We start from the raw sequence: 18,456 nt of genomic DNA, 5'->3' as shown, positions 1-18,456 counted from the left end.
TCTCATTTTTAATTATACTTTTTAAAATATAGAAATAGAAACTAATATTGTGATATATAATTTCATAGAAATTGTTATTTAGTTTATAAGAATTTGTTATATTTTTTAAAAACATGTATATATATATTATCGAAAATAAAAAAAATTATTATTGATTTACATTTTTTTTTTTATTTATCCTACAATATTTTTTGTATACAATGTAAAAAAAAAGAATTCATAAAAAACTAAATTACTTTCTAATAAATCTTTATATTAGAATTTTTCGGAAAAAAAATCGACAATATTTGAAAATAATTATTTACAATTATTAATTACATACAAAATAATAATACATAAAAATTAATAATTAACACAAAAAAAAAACAAAATTGCACATAAAAATCTAAAAAAATGTTAATTATCTGACAATTATTTTTGAAGAAAAAATTCGCCTCTGTCCATTTTTATTAGTTGAACGATCTCTATGTGTGATTTCCCTATCATAATTTCCTTGATACAAATCAGAAATATGTTTATCATTTTCACTTTGTTCATCATTTTCCGCAAATTCGCCAGCTTCCTCAAATTTATCGTCATAAAAATCTTTTAAATTTTTCGTAATCAAATGTCCTGTTTCCGATTCGAGACCCCTTTTATATCCATTCTCATAGACATCAAATTGTTCAATTTCATTATTAGGAATATCATTAACATCCTCATGAATCGCATATTGTGGTGGATACATATAACCAGTTACATCTTGTCCAGCGTCATATTGTGAATAAACATTATTAGAATAATTAGGATTATCGTTTGGATTAAAATTATAATTATTCAAATTTGGATTCGAATTATAATTTGGCTGAGAATTATAATTTTGATTATAATGATCATTTGGATTCGAATTAAAATTTTGATTGGAATTTGAATTTGGATTAGAATTTAAATTTGGATTGGAATTTAAATTTGGATTATAGTTAGAATTATGATTATCATTCTGCAACGAGACTTCATTATAATAATCCTCTGGATTTATATTTTCATACGAAGTGGGAAAATATGAATCGTAATTATCATTTTGATAATTATTGCCCTTGATGCATTTTTGTTTATTGTGACCGGATTTGAAAATTTCGCCATTCTCTCCAATTTCTTGATGATTATTTTCATTATTGTAACTTGTGTAAGAATTCCAATCTTCAAAATTACTTTCTTCGTAGTGATTTTTTTTTGGTGGCTGCTTTTTTGGAGGCTCCTTTTTTGGAGGTTCCTTTGGATGATCCTTTGGCAGTGGATGAATGTGAAGAAATATTGTTTTTGTGTGAATGTGATGCTTTATAAATTCCGGAACATGAATTTTGAAATGGACACTGAAAATTGAAAAAAAAATCCTACTTCAGAAAATAGAAATCACATAAAATCAGAGAAACATAAAATTACATAATTACATAAAAAATAAATATTAATATTAAAATACTAAAATATTAATGCAATTAATTAAATTAATTATATAATTAATTTAAAAAAATTATAAAAATATTTCAATAATCAATAATAATAATTAAATATATTTACTGTGTTTTTCCTTCGACAACTTTCAGCATCACTTGCATCGAAACAAGAATTATTAAGGGTGAAATCCTCTGTAACTAATTTAAAAAAATATCACTTTTTCATAAAATTAAATAATTACAATATTTTTACTATAATTTAATTTGAAATTTGACTAATTGTTCAATAAACAATAAAAAAAAAATACAAATAAATAAATTTGTAATTTCTTTTCTTTAGATAAATTTTTAATTCAATAAATTTTTTTTTAACTTTTTCCAGATATTTTCATTTTTTTTCTAATTTTCAAAGTTATTTTTCCTCAATAAAAAATCGTTGCCATTATAAATAATTCGACCTGAATTTGTTCTAATGAAAATATCGCTTAATTTTATTTTTTAAATAAAAAAATACAAGAAAAATTTATTTATTCACTACACTGTTAATAACTAAAAAAAAATAAAAAACAAAATAAAAATCACATATTCACAAATTCGCACCATTTTAAATATATTTAGAAAAATTTGAGAAAATCCGATTGAAAAATATTGAAGAGTTCAAAGAACAACGTCTCAAGAACGATTGAACTGATCGAATGGTCTCTTGGTTTATAAGCTCTCTTTTTTTTACCCTTGACAGATCGATTCATAGATGTCAATTTCATGTCAACTAGCCGTGAAAGAATCTCAGATTGTTTACGGATGATGAGCACTTTCGCTATTTTGTTTCAATATAAAAGACACGATTTGCTTCATCACTTGTGCGATTAATGGAAACTTGAAAAATTGCGAATTAGATAAAGAAAAGGAAAAAAAGAGAGAGATGAAAATATCTCAAGTTCATTGTCACTAAATAAACTATTGTTTACAATGATTTTCACTTTCAAATATGACGTAAAAAATAGATTTTTTAAAAAGACATTTTTTTCATTTTCCTTTCATGTATATTTTTAATATTTATTTTTTTTGAATTTTTATACGATTTTGAAAAATATTTTCGAAAAAGATTCTATAAAAAAGAAAATTATATTACAGAATAATTAAATAATTCAATTTTTTTTCTTATTAAATTGAGGAAATTATAAAAAATAATTTCAAAACATTATATCTTGAATAAGCTAATAAATACGAAATAGACAAATATTTTAATGGCAAATAAAAATATTTATTGATATAAATAAAAAGAACCCAATCTATTTAAATAAAATATTTTTATAACGTCTATAAAATTAAAAAGGAAGCAATGATTTTATAAAATGAATTATTTATTATAATGTAATATTTGTTTTTAGATATGAATTCCTTAATACTTAGCTTCAATTATTGTTATGCATTATTTATTATTGTTAAAGTTCTTAAAACATTAACTAATCTTCTTTTTATTTATAGAAAAATTGTCCAGTGAAAGTGTTTGCTTTCTCAATTATTATGCATGTTTTTTTTTTTTTTTATTCTCCGACGAGCGTGGAAATTATAATTTTATTTTTCTTGGAAAATAATTTTCTCACCACGTGACACACAATATCACTATCAAAATTTGTTCTCACTGTTATAATATCGTTTTTTGTCATCTCACGAAAATTTGTTTCCTCAAATGTCGAGAGATTAAACATCTTGATAGTAAAAAAAAAAACACTAAATCATTGTTCTTGTGGAACAAAAGAAAAACTAAAATTTTTTTCGTATTTTTATATTAAAAATTATTATATAATAATAAAATGCTTGTTCTGTCCTTCTGTCCTAACTTGAAGTTGGCCTTTTCTGATTTCACGTGTTTTTTTGAATAGTAATCTTATGACGTGTCAAATTTTGACAATTATTCTTTTTCTCATTTTTGCCAAAGTTGTATAATTGTGTTTCCAAATTTCGGAATAAGTTTCTTTAAAATTCCAAATTCCAAAATTCGTTTACTAACGAAATTTTTTTTAAAGTTGTATATTGATTCAAAAATTGTATACAAATACAAAAAATTTATGATGAGAAAAAAGATGAGCCAGGAAATTTCGTACAAGATAGTAATTTGAAAAAAATTTATTTTTAAGGTACCAGGGGCCAACGAATACCTATTAAATATTAATTATAAAAACACAGGCCTCGAATCAACTTAAAGACACAAAAAGTCGTTTTAGTCGATTTATACTCCAAAAAAAGTGGATTTGTTTTTTATTTTAACAAAAATATTTTACAGATTTTTAAATAAAAAATTTTTTTTTTAATAATAATTCTTTTCGAAGGGTTAAAGTTGAAATTTTTAGAAATAATTAAATTTCAAAAGATATTGTTAATTTTCAAACAATTATTAAAATTTTACAGAACTAAAAATAATTTATCAAACAATTTTTGGAAAACATTTTTTAAATTTAATTGAATTATCAAAGATTTAAAATTGAGATTTTTGAAATTAATTGAAACTTTAAGTGTTTTGTAATTAAAATTTTAGATGATTTCACTAAAAATTTATTAGAAAATGCGGACAAAATACAATAATTTGAAAATCATTTTTAATTGAAAAATTGTTTCAGATAGTTGAATTTTCAAAGAATATTATTAAAATAGTTAAAAATAATTGAATTTCCTTAGAGTTATAATTGAAATTATTAAATTTCAAAAAAAAAATTTTCGATGGAAAATTTTAGAAATAATTAAATTTTAGATGCTTTTAAATTCAAATTATTGAAAATTCAATTAATTTTGAATTCAAATTTTTGAGAATAATGAAATTTTATTTGATTTTAAATTTGGAAAATAATTGAATTTCAATTCATTTTGAATTGAAAATTTTGGGAAATAATTGAATTTGAATTGAAATTTTGGATAATAATTTAATTTAAGTTCATTTTTGATTGAAAATTTGGATAATTAATTTTGAATAGAAATTTTAGAAAATAATTGAATTTTATTTCATTTTAAATTGAAAAGTTGGTAAATAATTAAATTTTAAATTGAAAATTTTTGATAATTATTTGATTTTTAATTGATTATGAATTAAAATTTCGGGTAATAATTGAATTTTAGTTTACTTTGAATTGAAATTTTTAAAAAATAATTCAATTTTATTGTGATATTTTTTTTTAATTATAAACAATTGTTAAATTTTATAAAAATTTTAATTGAAAAATAATTTTGATATAATTGAATTTGTGATGTATTTCATTAAAATTATTAAAAATAATTAATTTAGTGAAGAATCATTTTATACTAAAAAAATGTATTTTATTTACATTTTTTTCAAATGCAAAAAAAAATGTCGCATTTTATTAAAATAAGTCGATAAAAGTCGTATTTTTGAAAAAAAAATCGGAAAAAGTCGTATAATCCGAGGCCTGTAAAAATATAATTTTTATTATTATCATTTAATATGTAATAATATTCTAATAAATTAAAGGCTGTTTCTATTTCGCCCGCTCGGGCGAACTAATTCATTTCTGTTATTTCGCCCGTCGCGGGCGAAATAGATACGACTGTGTGAACTAGCTATTTCGCCCGTCGAAATGAATGTGTTTTAGAAGACGGGCAAAATAAGAAAAATATATTATTTCGCCCGTTCAAGATAAAATCGAGTATCTGGAAGACGGGCGAGTATATTATTTCGTCCGTGAAATGTTTAAACAAAAACGGGCGAAATAATCAAAATACAATATTTAGCCCGCTAGGTATAAACAGCTGTTGTATATTTCAATTTACAAACTAAAATTATTTTAACTTTTATTTTGCAATTTATGTTAAATATCATATATTTGATAAACAAATTTGATGGTCTCATTAATTTTTTGTGTTTCGATAAAAAAAAGGGTTTTTCTGATTTCTTTCTCAGCAGAATCATGGTTTTATATATCAATGTGAGATTATACTCTGTATAGTATATTCTTTAAATATTGAAAACGACGGTGCGTTGTTTGAAAATCTATTTGGTATCGAAAGTAGTTCATATGACATTCTTTATTTTGATTGTCTTCAATTTTATTTACTCGTTGAATTTAGAGATGCAAATATACAAAAATTTCAGAAATAGTCGATTTTTGAATTCTTATTTAAATTACAAAATTAAAATCCACAATTTTTATTACCAAAGTTTAATAAACAAAATTTTAAAAAAATTTTTTTTCATTTTTCATGAAAAAAATTTTTTAAAATGATTTTTTCAATTTTTAAGAAAAAATTTTTTGCAATTTTTTCGTCAACAATTTTTAATAGAAAAATTTATAAAAAATATTAAAAAATATTATTAATTATTTGAAAAAATATTAATATTTTTAAATCGATGACGATCAATTTTAATTGTTTTCGACTTCAACATCGTAATTTTCATTAGTTAAATTTAATAATTATAATTTATAATTTTAATATTAGATTAATTTTTTTATAATTTTAATTATATTTATTTACCATTACTATAAAATATTAATTTTTTTTAATTATTTAACAAGAGTAATTAATACCTCTATAAATATATTAATTTTTTTTCCAATACAATTTCTTATGATTAAATAATTATTATTCTTTAAAGTCACGTCTCAAAAACGTGTAAAATAAATATTTGAAAAATCTTCAAGTTAATAATTACAAACAAATTGTATGTTACAAATATTCTCAAAACTTTAATTAATAAAATTTTTTGAAAAAAAATAGAAAATAATTAAGTATTAATTTTAAGAATTTTTAAGAACTTTTTTTTTATTTAAATTTCTTCTATTTTATTAAACCAAATACTCCAAAAGATATAAATAAATAATATTAGACCTATACTCAGACGTCTTTTTTCTATCCATCTTATTTGTTATATTTAAAAACAGTAAAATTATTTTTTCTCATTATCTAAAAAACAGCTGTCTATAAACGGACGAAATAATATACTCGCCCGTCTTCCAGATACTCGATTTTATCTTGAACGGGCGAAATAATCTATTTTTCTTATTTTGCCCGTCTTCTAAAACACATTCATTTCGACGGGCGAAATAGCCAGTTCACACAGTCGTATCTATTTCGCCCGCGACGGGCGAAATAACAGAAATGAATTAGTTCGCCCGCGACGGGCGAAATAGCCACTCCGTAAATTAAATTATTATTGATAATATTAATCTTTAATTTCTTTATAAGAAACAATTAAATAGTCAATTTGGCGCGCTTGCGCGCGTTTAATTTTGCTAGTTAATTTATAATTAAAAAGTGTTTCAGTATAACAATTTTATTTTCGTCGTTTTGAATCACTATTTGCCTTTGGGATATAGATTAAAAACTGAAATACGATTATTTATTTATTTAAATTATTATTTGAATGGTTTAAAAAAGTAAAAATAAAATTGTTTAAATTTCCACTGATGTACTTTTTAGTTATTAAATTCTATTTAAAAGTACCAAAATATGGAGTTGGACTAACTTTTGTCCCGCGATTTTGTCCAATTTTTCCATTAAAGTTAAATAATTTTGGTATTATGGAAAATATTTAAAAACAAATAATTATCAAATTATTAATATTATTTATTATACAAGTACAGTGAGACAATAAAAATAATAACTGATTAAAATTCTTATGTTTATTATTATTATACAATAAAAAAAAATATTTTACTTTAGTAACAAAAAATTTTTGATTGATATTTTGTAAACAATACTTTTTTTTATCGGTCCAACAAAAGTTTTTTTTCTGTGTTAGCCAAGTTTTGGTTTATTCAAACAAAAATTATGTTTCGTACAACAAAAATTCACTACAAACTTAAATTTATGTTTTTGTTAGGGGCAAAATTATTTTTTTCAATTCACAAGAAAAAAATTCCTTTGCAAAAATAAGATTAACCAAAAATTTTATCGTCAAAATAAAAAATTATTATATAATTATAAAAAAATTTGTTTTCATTATTATTATTTTACTATTACCATTGGTTTTATAATTTATTATTATATATAGTGAAAAAATTTAGATAATAAAAAAATTTAGTTTATGCAACAAAACTCTTTTTTCTACCTTAATAAAATTTATTTTTGTCTCAAACAAATTTTAGTACGCTTAACAAAAAAAATTTTTGTTCACACTACTAAAAGTTAATCGAATAAAAAATTTTACTCCAGAAAATAAATTTGGTTAAAACAAAGAAAATATTTTAATTAAAATAAAAAAAAAAACAAAGAAAATATTTTAATTAAAATAAAAAAAAAAAAACAAAGAAAATATTTTTTCACATTGTAATAATAATAAATTACAAAAAATTAATAAAATAACACAGATAATAATATTATTTATTAAAGTGCTTTACAATAATGATTTATTGAAATACATTTTTCTAAGATTTTTTAATTTATTGTACATATTTTTTAAACAATTTTCTATACACATATTTATATTAACACAGCAGTGATACACAATATTACAAAAAAAATAACAACTTTGATTTGTACGAGGTGCTCACTATCTTTGGATTCGTTTCAATAAATTGTGAGAAATTTAATTTGACTAATTTTCCAATTTTCTTGTTTTTTTTTTTTATTTCAATAATTTCCTCCTCCTCCTCCTAGATAACTGTGACTGTTAGTTTTTTTCTCTTGATGTGGAATAATTTTGAAAATTGTGTGCGTATGTTTCACATTTTTTACACGATATGGTACGTGAATTATCACTTTCTTCCTGAAAAATGTAATTATTAATAAAAATTTAACAATTAATAATTTAAAATAAAATTAAAAATTATCTTTTATATTATTAAAATTAAAAATAATTTTCCTAATCATTATTTTTTTATATATTAACCTTATAAAGTTCAAAGTTTCATAATTATTTTACATGTAAAATTAATAATTTCTCAGTTTACAGAATTACTCAAAAATCATTTAGTTTAATAAATTAAATTAATAATTCAATTTATTAATAATTAATTTTGAATTTTTTTTCATTTCTTTGACTTTTGGTCAAATTAAATATTTTTCAAAAAAAAATTATTCTAATCCTTTTTTTATTAAATTAATAATTTATTTCACTTATTAATAATTAACTTTGAACTTTTTTCAATAAACTTTGAACATTTTTTTTCTACAAAATTTAAAAAAATAAATGATTTAAGCCTTTTTGGAAAAAATAATTAATTAAAATTAATTAATTAATTAATTTTAAAACACATACGCTTGAACTTCTTCTTGCAAGAGAATTGCCAACACCAACAATGCCAAACTAAACTGCAACTGGAAAAATAAGAAAGTTTTTAAAATTTTTTCAAACTTTTAAAATCACTTTTTATTCACTTACTAAAAAACTTTTTATATAAAAATTTAAAAAAAAATTCACAACAAATAAAATATTCTATAATTTGTTTTTTTTAATTACCAACATTTTTCATCTGACACTCACTTTTGTATTTAAAAAAACAAAAAATAAAAATAAAGTCAAAAAATAAGAATTTTCATTTTTTGAAGACTTTACACTTTTCTGGATAAATTTCAGCACTGGTTGATTTCCATAAGCACCTTACCAAGATCTTGCCGCTCATTTCGATCGAATTTCGTACTTTATTGAATTTGAAGTGTAACAGAAGATTCCTGGCAATTAAAAGAAGTACACTGAATCAAGAAACATCAATTTCTAGCTTTATATACTTTAAAGAGCAACTAGCCAGGCATGTCCAGTAACAAAGAAACTCCGCCCAACTTCACTTCTTTTCTGAGACTAAAATCAATTTGCAATTAAAAGCGCAAAACCCGACTCGCGCTCTAAATAACAATATAGCAGAAAATTTCTTTCCGGTTAAAAAAAAAAAGAAGGGAGAGGAACTCTCATTTTCTATAAATTTTCAGATTCATCCATTTTATTATAGAAAATGAAAATTTCCAAACAAATTATTATAGACAAAAATTAACATTGCTATTATAATTAAATAACACGAACTTAAAATGTATGCGCGCACTCTTCGTGAAATTATTTTTTTAATATTCATTATTTTTTAATTTTATCCGCTGATTAATTTAATTAAATAAAGGTATTTTGCTGTAACAGCGAATTTCAATGATAATTTTTATTTTTTTATTTTATAATTAAAAGTATGTAATTTTTAATTGTTTATAAATTTATATAGTTTTGAATTAAGTAAAAAATTAATATTTTGAAAATAATTAATTTTTATTAAAATAATATTTAATCACTATTAATAACCCTTATAAAAATTCCTTATAAGAAAATAATGTTAAAGCTGAAATGTTTTCAGTATAATGTTTTTTGTATAATATTTTCGCGATTATAGGTAATTTTTTATAAGAAATTCATTATAAAATTTTTTTTCTCAAATAATTATAAAAATATAATTATTAGAGACTCTGTAATGAAATCATTACAATCTTATAATTATGAAAATGTAATTATAGAAAATAAAATTTTTCACGTGCAAAAATTAAAATATTATAAAATTAAAATTACAAAAATTTAATTATATAAAATTACAAAACTATATATAGTTATCAGTAAAATACAAAATTTCTATAATTAAATTTTTGTAATTTTAATTTTATAATATTTTAATTTTTGCACGTGAAAAATTTTATTTTCTATAATTACATTTTCATAATTATAAAATTGTAATGATTTCATTACAGAGTCTCTAATAATTATATTTTTATAATTATTTGAGAAAAAAAATTTTATAATGAATTTCTTATAAAAAATTACCTATAATCGCGAATGAGCCAAAAGTTTTGAACGTTCAAATGAACAAAAAATTTTTTTGAACCTTCTTTAAGTACGAATTTTATTACAAAATATTGTATTAAAAAATTTTAAAAGAAGTTATTAATTTAATATTTGTTTAATTCACTGTTTTATTTAACATTGACATTATAATTTTTAATAATTTATAAATTGAAAAAAAAATACTTTGTTCATTTGAACGTTCAGAATTTTTGGCTCATAATCGCGAAAATATTATACAAAAAACATTATACTGAAAACATTTCAGCTTTAACATTATTATTTCTTATAAGAAATTTTCATAAGGGAATATTAATATTTAATTAATATTTTTATTAATTAATTTTTATTTGAATTTAAATACTTTTCATTTTTCTTTTTTTTTCATTAAAATTCAATATTATTATTTATTAATTAAGCTTCAGCCTTTCGGCCCAGAAGTGGATTTGGTTTAATACACAATTAAAAAAAGTAAAAAAATCATTAAAATTCAATAAAAAGAATGAAAGAATACGAAATGATACATTAGCGCATCAATGTAATGGAATATACAAAATTATTTATCTCCCGCGCAAGAAGTTATTAAATTGAAGGTATGAAGTAGTCAGATGTATATATTTATAAATGCAATTAAAGAGAGAAATCATAGAGAAATGGAAAGCAGAATAAGAAATATTGCGCTTCTTGGAGTGAAGAACCAGTGGAGCGTGTTTGACTTTTAAAATGTTTACAAGTTCAAGTTTATCAGATATATGCGTTTTTTTTTAAATTACAATTTTGTTTGCAATATTGAAAATAAAAAAAGTATGTATAATCTTTATAAGCATTTTTATTATGCCAAAAATCAATAATCAATTTTAACATAAATAAAAATTGGTTTTAATTTTTTAATTTGTTTTTTGAACAAAAATTAATGTTTAATTCAGCATTGTCAAAATAAATTGAAACATTAATTTTAGAATTTGGACAGACGGTAAAAAAAATTAATCTAGCCTTCTATTTTTTTGTTTTTAAATAAATAAACAATTTTTAAATTAAACAATTTTTCAGTAAAAGTGTTTGCAATTTTATTTTTAACACTTTGAATCAATAGTTGCATTGGAATAAAGATTTAAAATTTTTGACAGTAAGAAACTATTTTCAAATTTTAGGTTATGTTATTATCAACTGTCAAAGTGGTAATTTTTATTCAAATATAACTGTTAATGATTCAAAAGGTTAAAAATTGAATTTTTTACACTGCAATAATTTCCAAATGTAAATTGTGTTTTATTTATACATTTAAAAAAAAATAAAATGTCAATTTGAAATAAATATATCATTCAAAAAAATAATATATTTAAAATATAATGAAATTAAATTAATAATTAATTAATTAATAATTAATGTTTAATTTTGTTAATTAATAATTAATTAAATAACGTAAAAATTAATATATAAAAACATATTGCAAGTATTAAAGTACTTGTACAACAATTAAAATAACATCTAATGTTATAAAATAATCAACTGTAAATTAAATTAAAAAAATACAATATTTAATACGATTCGAAAATTTAAAAAAATATATTAAGCAACATAGTGACAAGATAAAAGTATCAATGAAATTATATTTTCAATAACTCCAGTTATTGTGACATTATACCGATTTCCCTACCTATTGCTATATTTAAAACGAAAAAACCTAGTGTAAACGATTTCCCGATTTCCCTACCTACAACTATATTTAAAGCGAAAAAAATCTGTTACGGATTTCCCTACCTATAGCTATATTTAAAACAAAAAATCTAGGGGTTAACGTCCCGGAACGTTAACAGGTTAACCGAGATCTAAGATCGAAAATCACTAAAATTGCTGAAAAGTAAATAACAAATTAGTACCTACCTAATTGAAATTATCAAAAAATTTGATTTCAAAATTTTTCATGCACTAACTTTACTTTTTAATGAAAAAACTATAGGCATTATTAATGAAATTAAAATTCATATAATGTTAAAAATCAAATTTTAATTTAGTTTTAAAAAAGAGAAAAATAAAAATTAAATTTTAATTCAGTTTTGAAAAAGAGAAAAATTACTTTGAATCAAAAGAAACATTACGAAAGATCAAATATTAAACAAAATAATACATAAACATATAGACAAAAAAGAAAAACATTGGCAAAATATAAAATTATGTAGTATAATAAACTTTACTACAAAATAATACATTGTACCAATGGCGTCACTATGTTGCTGTTCTCCTTCCCTGTTTTGTAAATTTTTATATTCATTTGAATAAATGTGATATATTTCGAAAAAAAAGAAAATTATGCCAACATTCATAAAATAAAAATTCTGTCTAAAAAATTAATTTTTAAATTATTTTATATAATTAAACTGTTAATTGATTTTAGAAAACTCAAACAGGGAAGGAATTAAATAAAAAAAAACACTCGCCGATCGGCGAATCCCACGTTGACGAAATTGACCCTTCCTCCTGGGCGAAGCGATAACGTTCCTCCAAAAGACTTTTCTTCATTTATCCTCTCCTATGGAATCACTGCACTGTCTTTAACACACCATATTTCAAAATCTCAATCAACACTCGGGAAATTTTAATAAACCGCACAACACTAGAAAACTAACAATTTTTCACGTCATCGAATATTAAATTGCTTCACAATAATCAAAACACTCCGCGCACTAATTTTAATTTACTCCACTCTTTTTATTAAGACTTAAAACAGATTTATTTTTGATGGACGAATAAGCTCAGCTAGCATCGGAAGGATAAATAATCGGTTCCCTTGTTAAATAATTTACATTTTGGTTAAAATAAGTTGGCACGATGTTATACTTACAAGCAACAAATTATTTTTATTCATATCTAATGGAATTCGCAAACGAATAGCTCAATATAAGAAAATAAAAATTATTATTCATCATTGAATGCACTTCTACTGAACAAGGGAACAAAAAATGGGCCTTCAAAACCAAACACTTAATTGCGTGTAGGTTGGCAGCTCCACTCTTGAACCAGTACTTACCCTTCCGAGCGCCAACGCCAGACTGAGCTCCGCTCGCGCCCCACTCACCCAACGCAAGAATCAGACTGCGTCCCATTGGCTGATGCGAGCGTCCAATGAGCGAGCGCGCTAGCGACGCTGTAGCGCGCACTCTAGCGGAGTATCGAAGAAACTTAATCGATTTTTACGATATATCGATTTATGAACCGCGCTTATTTAAAATCACAAATATACTAAAATATTATAACAGTAAAAAAAATTGAGAGGTTAATATTTCTATTATCTATATATATTTTTTTACATAATAATTATTATTTATATCATTTAATTTAGTAGGTAAATGATGTTAACCAGTGTTTGGCCTAATGGCTTTATTTATATTATTAATATATTACTGTTCTCTCAAAATTGTATTATATTTAAAGAATAAAAAAATTCAATTTTTACATTTATTGTTATTGTAACAATATTTTAAAAAAATTTCTATTAATTAGTTAATAAAATTATTTTACTAACTAATTTTATTAATTAATATAAAAATTTGATAATTCCTAACAAATATTAAATTATTTTTTTTAGTTTAATACAAATTATTTTTAATTAGAATGTTATTTTGTTATTTTTAATAATTATAAAAAAAAACTAAAAATTACAATTTATTATTACTATTTTTATTAATTTAGGCCAAAATAAGTATAAAATATAGGGTAATATATAAACGACCACCTTTTTTTACAGCACTTTTTATTTATTATATATTGTCATTAAAAATTAAATGTACTAATAAATAGATCTATTTTATAATAGAATATGAAAAAAAAATTCTATATTTATATATTCATTTTCTATTTTATTTCTGAATTATACGCAATTATATCGGTGACAATAATGTGTACTTTTTTTCGCAATAAAAAAATATACACTTTCTGTTCAGAATTCGATTCATATATATATAGAAAATGACTCATTTTTCGCACAATATGTTTTACATTGTCAATATAATAAATTAAAAGTATCATTTTTTTTTTTTTTTTTTGTCAAATATTATATAAACGAAAACTAAAAATAAAGTTAAAAATATAATGTAACATCACAAAATTATTTTGCTCACAAATATTTATAGAGAAAATTGTATATATATATAATCGTTGAGAACTAAAATTAAATTCGAAATTTATGAAAAAAAAATTTTTAAATAAAAAATTAAATTCTACGAATTTATAATTCGTAAGATAATGCTCACTTATAATATTATCATATAGATTTGTGTCCTCTGCATATATATTAAACTACATACATTTGAAAAAGAGAAGAAAACTTTTTACACAGTATGAATTAAATATACATTGGGATAAAAAATCGTAAATTATTTCTCAACTCTTTTTTTTCAGTTTATTTAAATTTTTTTTTTTGAAATTATCTAAATATCCTTGAAAAAGGAGCAAATATCGCATTTTCAGATCAGAGATTAAAACTACTAGTAGTTTTCACACATATATATGCTATATATATATATATATACTTTGGAACGAAAAAAAAACAATGACTGTTTATCAGGTACATTACGTGTCTTGAAATCTCACTTTTAAAATTTATATTTTGGAAATGACATGACTTTTGTGATTAATCTGTATTTTTTGCATTTTTCTCAGTTTGTGCTGATTAAAATTTTTTTTTTTTTAAAGAGGACATCTTTATATACAATACGACTTATAAGTCACGCAAATATTTCACTATTTTTTTCTATCCTAAAATCTTAGAATGTAATATCGTCTTTAAAGTTAAACATTCATAGTCATAGTTAGGTTTTGGTATATCTAATTTTTTTTTATAGATACACGAGCTTGATAATTCACAGTTTCATTTTCTCTCTCTTCCTTTCTTTCTCTCTCTATATATAATAATAATAATAATAATATATTCTTTTTAGGTAAGTGTCAATCGTACACACTTTCCTACAATTCAATAATAATGAAAATTAACTACTTACATTATCTTAAAATCAAATTTTCCTAAAAAAAAAAACTTATTTTTTCAGTAGTTATTTCATGAAGAACAATTATTATTTCCTGCAATCAATTTAATTGGAAATTGCACGATGTCTCTGAAGAAGGCTTTTTTTTTCTTGATATAACAAATTCCTCCAACTTCTAATATTGTGGATTTACCATTTATTTACAAGCAAAACTTGTAATAGTTTTAACACCCAGAAATTCTGACGTTATTAGACAGAAAACAAAATATTTAATTAAATTTAAAAAGCTGTACAATTATCTGAAAAAATTAATATCAAATATTATAAATTCAAAAATAAAAAAATTACAATCTTAATTAATAATAATAATAATTAATAATTAAATTAAATTATTATAATTTATAATAATTATAAAAAATATTTTTAAATGGTAACAATAAAATTCTATAAAATAGAAAATCTTACCTTTAATAAAAAGGGAAAAATTCTTACTCTAAGTGGCCAAAAACTTCTTGACTCGCAAACACGATATAAAGAAAGCCATCTTCATCTTTTTCGCGTTGATAAAGTTGAGCCATAGTCATACTACCACTAGCCATACACCTTTGATTCACCAATAAAAAGAATGCTTGTGTTGGATTTAGTTGCAATCGACGTCTATAAAAATTGTCATTATCATTTAATGCGCAATTTATTTCTCAGTCATTGTAAATAAGAAATTATTTGCGGAAATTAAAAAAATATCATTTTTATTTCAAATTACCATTAAAAAAAAAAATCCTTTGTAAAAGTACACAAGAAATAAAAAACTAAATTATTATTTTTTGAAAAATAAAAAGAAAATAAAATTTTATTTATCAATAATTATATAAAAATATAATTTTCAAAAAAAATTACCTTATAATTTTAATCAGTTCTGCAACTGGTAGATGATCAGGAACTAGAAATTTCGATTTATCCAAAAGTGGCAATAATTTTTCTGCATAATATCTCTCAACAATTATAGGAACTTTGTTTGGATGTTGTTTCTTTATGAGCTCTACATCAGCTACACGTTGTGCTAATTAACACAAAATTGCATATAATTAAAAAAACAAGTTGAATAAATTTTTTAAAAAAATTAATAATAAGTTTTTTGCTTCGATAAATAGTGATTAGTAACAAAAAAAAAATAAAAGATCAAAGGTTAACCTTTTTTTAGATTTTAATTTATCAAATAAAATTGATAATTCCTATTTTTATAAAAAGTTTTTTTCTATAAAAGAAAGTGAAATTTAATAAAATTTTTGATGTTTGGAAAACATTTTTTTTTTTTAATAAAAAGTTAATCATTATAACAGTAATTAATAGATAAGTTCTTTATTGTGCAATAAAACACAGCTTCATAAATCACCATTCTTCTCGATAAAATGTCACTTTCGGAATTACATTATTTGAAATTTTGAATATATTTTTCTCTATATTTAAAATCAATAACAATATCTAACAAATATCAATATTTTTTATTTAAATAAAAATCTCCTTTAAAAATAAATCAAATTCCTTAGAAATTAAAAACTAAAACTATTTTCTAAATTTTATTCTACTGACACTTTCTAGTTATATAGAGAAGCCTCAATAATTACTTAACTATCAAGACGAGTCCAATTTTTCAAAGTCAAACATAATAAATTAATAAAACAAAAAAATTATAATACAATCACAATTTATGAATAATTAATGACAATAAAGAACATGAATTATAAATTTATCAATAGTGTTTGATATTTATCAAAAGAAATTATTGCGTGTAAACTTTCTTTGTATATACAATTTTCCATTTTTCTAAGAAACGTTTTTTATAGATTAATGAATTCTATAACTCACCATAGGTTCGCCTTTCTTTAAATGATTTCATTGTCGAAGTCATTTTGTTTCTTTATTTTAAATTTATAATTCAACTTGTATTACGACTTAATTTTTTTCGATGTCAGCTGTGAAACGCAAGATTATTTGTTTTGTCAAAATAAAGCCTGTCTGACCTACAGTGACGCTTTTGTGAAAGTTAAGGTTAGGTTAGATAAGCGAGTAACTAGAGGGCAGCACTTGACATTGTCCACTTTCTTATAGTGGCAACACTGTTGCAAAAAAAAAAAAGTTTTGCAAAAAAAATAACAGTTTCATCAAAAATAAACAATACGTTTAATTATAACATGAATTTAAGTACATTTACATTTATTTTACAAAAAATAATATAAAAATTGTAGTTAAAAAACAAAAAGAATTTTTTTTTAAATTTCAAGGGCACTGAAAATTATAGCTACGTTCCTGAGAGTTAAATACCCTCGAGATGCGCATGCGCGTTATAAAAAAAATATTGTTTTGCGCAAGTGTAAAGCGCGTAATTGTTCGCAGCTATTCTTTTATTGAAAAACGTACATTACACGGTGACAATTAAATCAACATTAATTTCTTAAGTGAAACCGCGTTTAGAATGCTTATGAAATTACAGATTTATTAAAGAATTATATAAAATTTTTGCATTTAAACAAGAGAGAATTTAACCTCAAATTGAAAAAGACCGCCATAAATACCTGCCCATATCCTCCATATCAATAATATACGAATTCAGTTAGAATTATTTTCTAACAATAAAAATAATAAAAAAAATGAAAAGAAACAATTGCATCTCTTTTCTGAGAAAAATCACTGCCCTCTAGGAGCATCGGCCGTCAAGAATCGAATCGCGAAAAAGCAAAGGACCTTGTGTCTCGTCTCCCCTCTCCAACAATCCTTTTCCTGCTTTTGTTTCTCTTATATACCAAGTGCTTTAATCGGGGGAAACAAAGTAGAAAAAAATAAACATCAATAAAACATGGTGGCGGGTTTGTGTGTAACAAAGAAACAAAGTTTAATGTTAGTAAAGAGTGATATATAGATTCTCTTTCAGTCTCATGAGCATATACACCACGAGATGCATCCCCACCCCCTCCTACTTTCTACCAATTCTTTAGTAAGTTCTTTATAGTGAAACCTAAAGTTGGTGCGATTGACGTCCAGTGACAGTTTTCCTTACTTGTGAGTCTCTTGCGGCCAAGTTACATATACAAAATTTGTTTTGTGTTTACATGTGAATAACCCATTCTGACAGAAATCGATCTCAAATGTGAAAACAATGAAAAAATGAACAGAAAATCGTTGTGAAAAAGAAAATTTACACATGTGCACACATAGTGCCCTGTATGTGAATATTTTTCAGTATATAACGCTTTTACGGGAAGTTCAACCTCGTGTAAAATAA

General features: G+C 22.2%; 3 protein-coding genes across 4 annotated transcripts; all 3 read right to left on the bottom strand.

Annotated features, from left to right (window-relative positions):
• Positions 1–393: 393 nt before the first annotated feature.
• On the bottom strand, positions 394–2,380 carry LOC127288512 (probable serine/threonine-protein kinase clkA). Its single transcript, XM_051315996.1, has 3 exons — positions 2,034–2,380; positions 1,558–1,631; positions 394–1,352 (listed from the first exon to the last, which is right to left on the bottom strand). The coding sequence occupies exons 1-3, from the start codon at positions 2,034–2,036 to the stop codon at positions 401–403; spliced, it is 1,029 nt and encodes a 342-aa protein (XP_051171953.1). The 5' UTR covers positions 2,037–2,380; the 3' UTR covers positions 394–400.
• A 5,389-nt stretch (positions 2,381–7,769) lies between these two features.
• On the bottom strand, positions 7,770–9,210 carry LOC127288509 (uncharacterized). The gene is made up of 3 exons (XM_051315991.1): positions 8,990–9,210; positions 8,644–8,702; positions 7,770–8,151 (listed from the first exon to the last, which is right to left on the bottom strand). The coding sequence occupies exons 1-3, from the start codon at positions 9,005–9,007 to the stop codon at positions 8,016–8,018; spliced, it is 213 nt and encodes a 70-aa protein (XP_051171948.1). The 5' UTR covers positions 9,008–9,210; the 3' UTR covers positions 7,770–8,015.
• A 4,729-nt stretch (positions 9,211–13,939) lies between these two features.
• Positions 13,940–17,227, bottom strand: LOC127288656 (microtubule-associated proteins 1A/1B light chain 3A-like). Of its 2 annotated transcripts, XR_007844072.1 has the most exons (5): positions 17,043–17,227; positions 16,074–16,236; positions 15,642–15,833; positions 15,192–15,475; positions 13,940–15,092 (listed from the first exon to the last, which is right to left on the bottom strand). XR_007844072.1 is itself a non-coding variant. In XM_051316255.1 (4 exons), the coding sequence occupies exons 1-3, from the start codon at positions 17,083–17,085 to the stop codon at positions 15,665–15,667; spliced, it is 375 nt and encodes a 124-aa protein (XP_051172212.1). In that variant the 5' UTR covers positions 17,086–17,227; the 3' UTR covers positions 15,100–15,475; positions 15,642–15,664. The 2 variants fall into 2 exon arrangements, 1 of the variants encoding a protein (XP_051172212.1); XM_051316255.1 differs by lacking the exon at positions 13,940–15,092 and having other exon boundaries at positions 15,100–15,475.
• Positions 17,228–18,456: the final 1,229 nt, after the last annotated feature.

The sequence above is a fragment of the Leptopilina boulardi genome, unplaced genomic scaffold (assembly GCF_019393585.1).
Source record: "Leptopilina boulardi isolate dan_hultmark-lab unplaced genomic scaffold, ZJU_Lbou_2.1 LbouV2_392, whole genome shotgun sequence".
In the NCBI taxonomy this organism is placed as follows: domain Eukaryota; kingdom Metazoa; phylum Arthropoda; class Insecta; order Hymenoptera; family Figitidae; genus Leptopilina; species Leptopilina boulardi.
Note: the sequence above shows the minus strand (reverse complement) of the source record. Positions and strands in the feature narration are given on the sequence as shown.